This window comes from Euleptes europaea, chromosome 7 (genome assembly GCF_029931775.1).
Source record: "Euleptes europaea isolate rEulEur1 chromosome 7, rEulEur1.hap1, whole genome shotgun sequence".
NCBI lineage: Eukaryota > Metazoa > Chordata > Lepidosauria > Squamata > Sphaerodactylidae > Euleptes > Euleptes europaea.
Window position 1 is genome coordinate 10,982,048 of NC_079318.1, and position 11,581 is coordinate 10,993,628.

At 40.7% G+C, this 11,581-nt stretch overlaps 1 protein-coding gene across 1 annotated transcript in view; it reads left to right on the plus strand.

Annotated features, from left to right (window-relative positions):
• Positions 1-11,269, plus strand: part of MTHFD1L (methylenetetrahydrofolate dehydrogenase (NADP+ dependent) 1 like) — a 188,239-nt gene extending 176,970 nt beyond the window's left edge. The window contains exons 23-24 of the mRNA XM_056853654.1: positions 6,799-6,904; positions 11,154-11,269. Of these exons, the coding sequence (XP_056709632.1) occupies positions 6,799-6,888 (90 nt within the window). The 3' untranslated portion in view covers positions 6,889-6,904; positions 11,154-11,269. The remainder of the gene's footprint in view (positions 1-6,798; positions 6,905-11,153) is intronic.
• The last annotated feature ends 312 nt before the right edge of the window (positions 11,270-11,581 follow it).

The following is an 11,581-nucleotide window of genomic DNA, read 5'->3' on the forward strand; positions in this document are numbered from 1 at the left end:
GTCTCCTTCAGACGTCAGAAACACTGTCCTTCAGTGTTACTCCTCTGAAGCTGCCTGCCACAGCTGCGGGCGAAACGTCAGGAAAGAAAATACCAAGACCACGGTCACACCGCCCGGATAACCTACAAGAACCGATGAACTCTGACCGTGAAAGCCTTCGACTCTGTATAAGTGTATTAGAGAGGTATTTATTATTATGGCATTAGCCAGAAAAGGTACAAACCTTGTCAATTAAACCCATTACATGATAAAATAATCTCTTTGTAAAAAATACAGATAAAATTATATCAATTAAAATTAACCTTATTAACACTAGTAATCTTTTCTGAGCATATTTTAATTGCTGCAGAACAATATTTGGCTGCATGTAAATAACACTGAGAGTCTCTCTCCCATAAGAGGAATTTCATTTTCTCTTCCTCCAGACTGGTATAAGGGTATTAAAAATTCTTTAAAAACACAACAAAATGCTGTTTAAAACAGCAGTATATAAAAAGTACAGTAAATACAATCAGAGAACACTAAACAGCATTAAATGGAAAAAAGAAAATTAAATAAGCACTAAAAGAGAGGCCAGTTAAATATTAGTAACAACATCTGGTTATAGGGTCTGAAGGAAAAACATAGATAAATATCTTTACATTGCCAAAAAATGTGATGGATAAAACACCAGGAGACAAGTATCTGCAGGGAAGGGTATTGCAGAGATGAAGCAGCATTACAGAAAAGGCCCTGTCTCTTATGGCCACTCAGCTAATCTTGGACAGTAGGGAACATATAGAACAGGTACCCTGAAAGAATATTTCACTCGATGGGCACATTGATATGGGACAAGATAGTCTTTGAAATACCCTGTTCCTAGGCACAGGGGAAAGCTTGAAGCTTTAAAGGTAAGAACCAGAAATCTGAATTGAACCTGGAATCAAATAGCCAACCAGCTGGTATGATGTGTCTACCTTTACTGATGCCAGTCAAAAAGCCTTGCAACCACATTTTTGCAACAGTTTTATGTATTTCTTCAAATATTTAAATCCTTCTTTTCTGCAGAGAAACAAAGTAGCTAATAATGCTAATGTGGCAGAAAGATAAAGTAAAACCATAAAGATATAAATCACCAATATCAGTATAAATAGAATCCTCAGCGTCATTAGCCAAGAACAACTTTAGCAAAAGGCACTGTTGACGCACTTTAAAGATAAGAACCAGACCTTAAATTGAAGCAAATAGTAGTCAGTGTAATTGTATCACAAGTGTTATGTGTTCAAAACGGGGCAATAATAAGCAGGCAGCTGCATTTCACTAAATTAAAAAGTTTACACCCTATGTAGATACTGTACTCCAATCTAGACAGCACAACACCATGTATCAGCATAGCTAGGCAAGAAGAGCCTACAGAGCAAGATTCAATTGAAAGAAAATGCTCTTAGCCATAACACCAACCTGCATTTCCAATAGAAAGGCTGAGTCCAACAACATCCTCTTTATATGATCTGCTGTATGTAAGCTCACCCTTTCTAAGGCTAGCGCATCAGTCCCCTCCAGGATCTCACATTTCCCAGCCAGTCACCTCTGTTTTGTCTGGATTCAATTTCAACTCGTTTCCCCTTTGACTGTTGTCAAAAGCATCTCCGTATAGAGGGGATTAGGCCTGGTTTATAGAAGCAGCAGAATAAATAAAGTGGTTGAATTCTGAGGTGGCAAAATGGAATATACCTCTTCAGACTGTACAGTAGAGTGATCACATGCTTAATGATCCCTTGGGTAAACAAAAAAACCCACTGCAAATTAAAAGTAGTATATCATGGAGAAAGGTTCTAGCCTTTTGCATGCTGCTCTGGTATTAATGTAGAGGACCTTTGAAAAATGTCGTCCTTTTCCCACAGTCTGAAATAATACCATCCCTCTCTCCCACCTCATTAGCTCTTTATTCTCTGCATAATTAGATGAGGCCTTATCAGTTCAGAGTATTGCGTTTGTATAGAATGCCATTAGGTCACAACCAACTTATGGTAACCCTATAGCATCTTCAAGGTAAGAGATGTTCAGATGTGGTTTACCATCGCCTGCCTCTGCATAGCAACCCTAGACTTCCTTGGTAGTCTCCCATCCAAATACTAACCAAGGCTGACCCTGCTTAACTTCCAGGATCTGAGAAGATCAGAGTAGCCTGGGCTATCTAGGTCTAGGCACTTCAGAGTTACATATGTTAAATGGAAGGATTCGGCTCACCCTTTACTTGTTGCAATTTTAATGTCAGATATCATTTAAAAGAATAAAACAAACAGAATACTTCCCCAAACCAGGAAAGGCTGCCATTTTACTTTTTGATAAAGCCTTTGCTTAAATTAAGTAGTCCATCACTAGAGCCGGAACCTAATGCCAGCCTTTGTGCTGGGTCAGAAAACAAGCACATAAAGTTATGCAATTTAAAAATGAAGAATAATGGCTGGCAATGGTATGCCAAGAGTAGAAATGGACTATTTTCATTAAGTTGATCTGGTTTTGTATATTTATTTTCCCAAGTAGAACCAAATCCACATAGATCTTCATAAAATCTTATTATTAAAGTTTTATTTAAACACTAGCTAAAAATTGTGATTAGGCTGCCTTCATAATCTATGTATTTATTTTGAGGCACTGAATATATATACTGAGATTATGTCTATGGTCTTGAAAAAGAATGCTGTCTGAAAGACTGGAATTATTAGCATTATTAAAGCTGATCCTTTTGCAAGGCAATTCCATTTTGCCTCCAATAGGCATCTGTTATTTCAGTCTGAAATTTTGGGATTCTTTTTCTTGGCCCAGGGAAGGCTGGTGGTCACTTATGACAACCAATTCCACCTTGGGGATGTCTCCTGAGCCCCCTTTTAAAGTTATATATTTCCTCTGCTTCTTTAAACTGAACTTTATGACCCTTTTTAAATCATACATCCCTTAATGATGCTCTTTTTACTTCTGAATTGACAATATTTCTTTCATATTTCATGCACTGATTAGTGATGAAATTATTAAGCAACCACCATAGCTCAAAGATACTGTTCTAATTTAAAGATGCAGTGATAGGATTCTGGGGCCACAGGGATAAATAAATGCACAAATACAAATCAGTGTCAATTTTGTGTGGCTCAGAGCACTGAACCTGTCAAGCATCTTGCAAATTTCTGCTTTCATTTCCCAACATATTTTTTTAATCAGTCCAGGCTGTGAAGAAAATAGTCTGTGAGCATTATAATGTGGACATTTTACCACAAAGGCTCAGATCAATAGCCAAGGGTGGAGCTTCTGAATGTAGAATAATTCTGAGTCTTCTCCCTTCTGAGCATGCAAGAGCAATGGCTACTGAAAGCTAGCAATTCTGAGGATCTTTGCAATATGCATATTGTTGTTATTCTCTTTAATATGTCTCTAGGTTCCATTTGATTGGATGATATGGATCCATTTACTTTGCTGGCACTATTTGGCCCTGCCCTTTGCTTGTGCACATGCAATGCCATTCATGGATTAATAGGAGAGGGGCTGTAACTGGTTTTGCTCAGTGGCACATTGTACTTCATGGCCCCTACGATCCTTTCTGTCTGTTCCAACTCTATGGCTGTCCATAGCCACAGCACACCCTACACCAGTGTAGAGGGTTGTACTTCAAAAAGCCTCTTGAGTGCCATATATTTCAGACCTTTTATGGAAAATAAGGAATCCATCATAATTAGTGGCAATGGTGTCATAACAAGTTATGAGTCTCAACAGAGATAGTGAGGGTTGGTGCATGTGAGAACAAAATGTTAATAATTATTTAGAGGAGTTCTTGGGGGTTTAAATGTATAATTAATCCGTAAAAACAAAATGGTGTCCATACACAGAGCAATAATCTATAAGGCTGTGATGATCCGATGGAATTCTGCACAACCAGTGGTTGCCACCTCCCTATGGACAAATTCTCCAGATGAGCATCTTTGAGGAACTGGTGGCACTATCATTTCTGCCAGAGAAACGTTGACATTTAATGAAACATACGATTACAACTTCTGGCAGATCATTGCTTTGCTAGGCTAATGGCCCAGACTGGACTGCTGATGTTTATCAGCAAGATCTAATTGTTAGGTGTCCAGCTAGCTCTCTAGTTCTCTTGTTCAAGGACCCATCAAAACTGTGGGAAAGGTTTCAGTCTACTGAGGGAAATCAGAGCATGTGTTAAAAAACAGGTCACTGGGGTACAGGATCTGATGTGTGGTAATTGATCCACTGTCTTATAGGAATGGCCCTCCTCCATCTATGCTCTGCTTGTATATTTATAAACGGACCAAATCTTATGAAAATACCATGTCTCCTGTGTGTGCTCACTTTCATCCAAAGAAAACGTATAGTACTCACACTAGAACGTCATCACTCTGCAATATGTGGAATGTACAGCTACGCTTGCTGACAATAGGAATGCCCTGGCAAGAAGCACTTTTAGAGGAAATTGGAGGATGGGAGGGAAAGGAACCCCTTCTGCACATTGATTCTTGTTTGCATTTGCCCTGTTGATGTTATTCACCTGTACACAGAGTGAAAGAGTTGGGCTCACTTCTGATTTTGAAGGCCTTGTGAGAGAGAAAAATTAAAAACTGCCCAGTACTGGTGTATTTGCAGAGTAAGCATGATGGATGGGGAAGGATTAACCACTTGCTTCTTACCTATATCTGTATTTCTCCACTTACATGACCCGCTCCCCCCAATATCAATTACAAGAAAAAGCTAGGAACACCATGTTTCTCTAGAAATATCTGACCCAGGGGGTCCCCTGACACCTTTCCTGGCACCCAGTAAGTGTTTTCAGAAAGTTGGCAGGTCCAGGTGGGGCTTTTACCCAGCAGGGCTTCTGATTGGCTACTGGATATCAGATTTGGCTGTGCACATTTTTTAAAGTTGCATCAGCAACAGCTGCCATAACCAACAGTGATCTCCACTGCATTACAATAATATTTTAAAATATTATGTTCCTTTTAAAAGACATCCTGTTGAACAGAGCTTCTGCCTGAAATGTTGAAGAGTTACTATTAGAGTTATGCATAACTTCACTCCCTGACATTCTGTGGTTAGCTCCACCTTCTGTGGCAACCATTTTGTGGTTGCATCCACCACTGTGCCAGAATTGCAAAGGTGCCTACAGGCTCTAAAAGGTTGGGGACCCCTCCTCTAGTTCTTATATTAAAGATACTCTCAGCATTGTCAAGACAAGCAAGGGGCCCTGCATCTCATGCCAACTATGAAAGCTGCATCCAAATCTGCATGTTATGCTGGCTATTACTGTCCACCTGTGTGCTAACTGATGGCAGAGAGGCTTGTGAAAGCATCAAGTGATTTTTGCTTTTCTTCCTTTTCTTTTACTTCCCTCCTTTTAGGGTGCTCAGAGTTATCTTGTCATCTAGTCTTCTTGGCACCATCTCCCCAACACCCTAAACATCATGAGCAAAAGAACAACTTGTAAAATCTTTACTAGTTTTGAACAATTGTGTTGGCTTCAGTAGAATATGAACTGAAGGCACATCCAGATAGAAAATTTGATCAGGGCTTCTGCCATCAAATGGCTAATTCATGTATACTATTGCTGAAGCACAAATTAAACTACTCTTCTCAATCAGGGTCCAAACAATAATTTCAGCTGATTGATGACTTTTTAACTGGGTAATTACTAGTGCTGCATGAACTTTCCCTCTGCACTCATAACTATGAAGTTGTGTAGTTGTGAAGGCAATTGTGACCTGATTATGAGCTGCATCTGCAGGCACTCAAAAAAGGATCCATTTTAATTGAGAGTTCTACATTGGATGGCTAATATTATATTTTGCGCATACACACTGTTGCATTGCCACTTGAGAATTGTAGCACAGGTGAGTGGAAAGAAATGTTGATTGCCTAGAAAGCAGTGCTTCCTTTCTTTATGACTCACCTCTTGATTGGCTGTGTGGATATGCTGATATTGTGTACCAACATGGTACCTTTTGAAAGAGGCAGCAGCAGCTCTATCACTGGTGACAGGAGGAGAAGCTCCTCCTCCTAGAGATCAGCTGCTACGGTTTCCTCCTAGTTCTTCTACCCAGAAAAAGAGCACCCAGATCACTGAGTTTGTGAGTTACTAGCCAGCTGCCTGGTGTGATGAATCCAACCATGATGCTCCAAAGCAACACAGGAACTCAAAATTCATCTTGTTTAGAATAGTGACAGAATTAATAACAAAGAAAATAAGACTGACATAATAAAAGTAGCTGTTTTGAACATTAGAAATTCACATTACGGACATATTTTCTAATTTCACTAATCATTAATTAGCGTAAGTCTGTTTAAGTGGGTAGAATTGATTTTATATTTAAAAATCCTTTAAAATCCTTTACTCACTGTAAAATCCTTTTGGCTAGCACTGAGGAGCTGAAAAAGCTTAATGAAGATTTGTATAAGTACAGTATTTATCTGAATGGCTTCAATTTATTATTTACTATTTACAATCTTAGTATCATAATCTTGAAATATGCTAGATAGGGCTTCACAGAGTGTTGCCTTTCACTTTCTTTCCTAGAGTTTCTTCTTGTATATCTTTGCAAGGAATCTGAAGCACAAATGAATCTGTTCAAGCATTAGACTTTAGCAAAGGGGATTGGAATAGCAGATGGTTTGATTCATTTTGTCTTTTAAATGCATCTGTAGTTATGGGTCCATGAAGAACAATATGGTCTTTCACTTCATCATGGGTATATGTGCGCAGAGCGGTTATCAGCTTACAGTTTCAGGACTGTAACTTTTAGTTCATTGTTCCCCTAGATGAGCACTATGCCAGGATTGCCTACAAGACCTTGCTTCTATGATATCGACCTCGACCCTGAAACAGAACAAGTCAAAGGGTTGTTTTGAGTGCACTCAAAATCAGGTGAGTGATTAGTTTGTGTAAATAATAATAAATAATAGCCCCATGCATGCTTCCTGCTCTTGCCAGTGGAAATGGGCTTATACATTTAAAAGCTACTTTTAATATTATAGAAAGATTTCTTTCTTTGCTTTCTCTAATCACATATCCAAATTTTCAATGTATAGGTATACCAAGAAGAATGTAATGAAGCTGAAATTGTGTGCCTTCCCAAATATAAAATTAGTGCTTGTAACATCTAGAATTTGGCTTGATATAGAAATCTTATCCTTCTCTTGTTCATTTCCATAGTTGATCACTCCTCAACTATCCCAAAATACAGAGCTATAGCCAGGCAAGTTCAGGTGAGATTTCAGGTTAGATTGAGTTTAAGGACCTTAAGAGGTCTACATAAGGATCCCTAGTCTTCTCAGCTGCCCCCCAACAGTCCTTCCCAACTCCAGGAAAGTTTATTTCTGAGGACACAGGACCCATGTGGAGTAAGAGTCAGCGAGCAGAGGGTAGAAATGAGCAGATGACACTTTGCATGGCATTAAGGTAAATAACATTCCATTTAGCCTTTATGAAAAGGACAGAACTTTTTTTTTTCTCCAGGCAGTTGGCAACACAACCTCTGACACTGCCTTCAAGAGCAATCCACCTCTCCTGTATAACACTACCACACAAAATTCTCCCTAGCCTTCCTTTCTATGCTTCCTCTGCTATGCAGAGGAGAATGTCATTGGAGAATACTATGCAGAGGAAGACAATGGCATACCACCTCTGCTCACTTCTTTCCTTGAAAACCCCATGGTCCTAGGGTCGCATGAGTCAGTTGCATGGGTCAGTTGCAGCTTGGCAGCACTTAATTATAGCAGCTGGAATAGCCATGATTAGCCCAATCGCATCAAAGTTTGGAAGCTAAGAAGGGTTGGCCATGGTTAGTACTTGGATGGGAGACCCCAAGAAAGAAAGGCATTGCTATGCAGAGGAAGGCTATGGCAAGCTACCTCTGCTCATCTATTGCCTTGAAAACCCCATGGTCCTGGGGTCACCATGATCAGTAAAGGAATAGACTACCACTACCTGCAGACAGTCATTAAGGGTCCTCAAAGGGCAATTCTGCTTTCTAGCTTGTAATTACAAAGACATCACTGATGGCTGGTAGATCTATGTAGCATGAAAAGGGAGCTTCACTGGGGTTACTTTGTGTTGAGCTGCTGGGACTAACCCACAAAATATAGGTCCAACATGGAAATAGCAGAGGCAGAGAGAATAAGCTGCATTATTAACTACAGTGAGTGACTACACTCCCTCCACTGGCTCATAAGCAGCAGATCCCATCTACAAGAAGGTAATGGCAAGACAGCCCACCACATATGGCAGAAACTCTTCAGAAACTGAAGTTGAAATTTCATGTTTCAGATAACAGAATAGATAATGTAGAGTATTTATATTTCCACCAATTGCATAGGAATCTTTCATTTGGAATCTACAATCAGAAACCTGTAATGGAATGTGGAATTGGACTTTAACTGGAATTATCAATTATTCCCTTTCTGTAGTACTGGTAATTTTAGTTGGTCTATATCAGGGGTGTCAAAGTGGTGGCCTGGGGGCCAGATCCGGTCCCTGGAGGGCTGCTCACGTGCCCGCAAGCCAAACTGCCCCCCGCCCCCCTCCCGTGCGATCCTGGCCCCGGAGAGGGCCAGGCTTGCTTTCCCCACTGCCCCCCTCTCCCATGTGATTCTGGCCCCGGAAGGGGCCAGGCTCACCTTCCTTGCCTCCCCCCCCCACTCTCCCGGGCACAGTCAGGCTGCCGCTTTCTTCTCTCCCCCCCCCCATGCAGGCCAGGTCTACTCATTGGTTTCTATGCCATAGAAACCAATGTGTAGACCTGGTCTCCGTGTGTGTGTGGGGGGTCTCAGTCAGGAGGCCAGGTCTACTGCCATGCAAACCAATGGGTAGACCTGGCATCCTTGGGGGGAAAAACCCATCTCCATCCGGAGGCCAGGTCTACCCATTGGTTTGCATGGCAGTAGCCCTGGCCTCCCGATTGAGACTCCCATGGAGGCCAGGTCTACCCATTGGTTTCTGTATAAACCAATGGGTTTCTGTATAAACCAATGGGTAGACCTGGCCTCCGGGGGAAGCTTCCCAATGGGGACTCACACACACACACACACACACACACACACACACACACACACACATGGAGGCCACCCATCTTCGGCCCAACCAAGAGACATTGATGTTCAATCCAGCCCTCCTCACAAATGAGTTCAACACCCCTGGTCTATATATTCTTTAAACTTATTCTTTAAACACTAACTACAGTTAGACAGCACAATAAACAATGTTGCTTAAAGCACAGTTGGTTGCACAAACCCTGGTTTGTCTACCGGATGTACACAAAAGGTTACAATTTCTTCATAAAACTCAGTCCGCTGTTTGACTCCCTGCCTGTCTTCAAGCAGAATCCCTGGATTCCCTTTACATTTTCTCATCTACTAGCAAAACCTATCTTGCTATTACAAACTACTTGCTTTGGCCATCTGCAATAAACAGGAGGATAATGAGGAGGCAGAAGCCTTGGGCAAGCCAAGCCACCTCTTCTCAGCCTCTGCACATTCCTCAAGTTGTACTCTGAAATGAAACAGATCTTTTACAACCCTCCCCCACTCTTTTGCCATTCCACCACATTCCCTAACCTCTTCTCTCAGCTTGTGGGGAAAAGCTTGGGTGGAGATCTGAATGGAGAGCTCTCTTTATGAAGAGGAAGGTATTGGCAATCGGTGACCTATGAACTGCTTTTGACTGGTATAATGGTTTGTGTGGAGCAGTTTCTAAGGAGTCATTTGGAAACCTAAACACAAGTATGTGATGAAGTGAGATCTTTTGTCCCTTTTAAGGAGGAGGTGCTAAAGGATCACCACATGGTGAGTCATCACTATCTGGAAGTGGAAGTATAGTTAAATGCAGTAGGAAAGATTTTGGTTGCTTGTCTGTATGCTGGAAAGACAGTACTGCAAGCTTAAATTTCTGCATTCAGATGTCAAAGCAAATCACGTTTAATGGGCTAGATAAATATTATGGTTTAGAATCCCAGTTCAGCCCATGTTAACAAACCACAGTTTTTTGGGCAGTCTGCATTCAAAGTCACACTAAACCAGAATTTAATGTAACCATGGTTTATGAGCCATGGTTTATTATGAGATCTGCATGAAGTGATGGCTTCATACATCACAACAAACCGTAATTAATCAACAATCATGCACAAACAAACCTTGTTGTATACCCTAGCATTCTCCTCTTCCCACCTCTCTCTTCCAGCGAGGTGTAGAGGTTAACAGCAGTGGTTTGGAGCGGTGGTTTGGTTTCCCCACTCCTACACACAAAGTCAGCTGGGTGACCTTGGGCTAGTCACAGTTCTATTAAGAGCTCTCTCAACCCCACCTACCCCACAGGGTGTCTGTTGGGAGGGGAAGGGAAGGAGACTGTAAGCCGGTTTGAGTCTCCCTTAAGTGGCAGAGAAAGTCAGCATATAAAACCAACTCTTCTTCCTTTTCCTCTTCCTCCTCCTCCTCTCATGTGGGCAGAATTTGTTTGAAAACTTCCTTGTTCTACCAAGTTCAAATTTACTGTGAGGTCCAAATAAAGGTGCCTCAGTGAACTGCAATTAGAATATTTGCATGTTTATTCCACAGCAAATTTGCACCTGACGGAACGGACGTTCTCAGTCAAGTTCTGCACACATGAGAGGGAGATGAAAGAGATACAGGGCACACAATCACCGCAAAAAAGTTTAAATACAGCTTGTTGTATCTGATTGCAGCAATTGTGTTAGCAGAGATCCAGACAGTCACAAACTTGTGGAATATATAAAGTTAGTTTTTTTTACAGTGACATAATCCAAAAAAGTGAGTACAGTCTGTACTACAATCCTTGGTAGGTTTTAATAGATAATATATTCCTTTTTAAAATAACTTTTTAATTATTACTTATCCTACCTTTCCTCCAAAGAGCTTAGGGCAGTGTACATGTTGTTATTCTTTGTGAAGATACATCAGGGATCTGTATTTGGTGAAAGTACACAATACTATGAGGGACAGTTAAATGCTAGTTTATCATCCAAGCCAAATAATTCCAACTGTGTAACATTACAGATAATTTGATTTCTGGCATCCTTTTTTCTTCTTTTTTTAAGAGAGCCCCGTTTCTTCGAGCAATGAAAAGAGCATTCCTAAAATCTTTTTTTTTCTTCATTTTCTAGACTTCTGGAAATATAAACTGCAGCTTCCATGTTTCTTAAAGTACAAGACAAGCATGAATTTGAAGAATTCCTGTAATGCGTCTCTGGAAGAATTCTGGTATAGACCAAAGCCCAAGAATATGTCCTTTGCTGGAACTTTTTTGTAGTGAAAAACAATCTAATGCATAAGAACAACAAAAAATAAGTAAAAACTGATTTATTCTAAACTGTGTTATACAGGAATGCCTTTGAAAACAATTGTCTGCCCATTTGATTGTTTACTGAAGGGGAGAAATAGCAACAAAAAGAAAACTGTTTGCACTCTTAATTTTTTCTGTTCCCTCCTTCGGCTGGGGAAACCAACATGTGGCAGTCTAGAAAAACAAGCACCATCAAATAGCATTAAAGGACACAGGGTGGCTTCTACTACTCAGAAGCTGAAGCCTTGC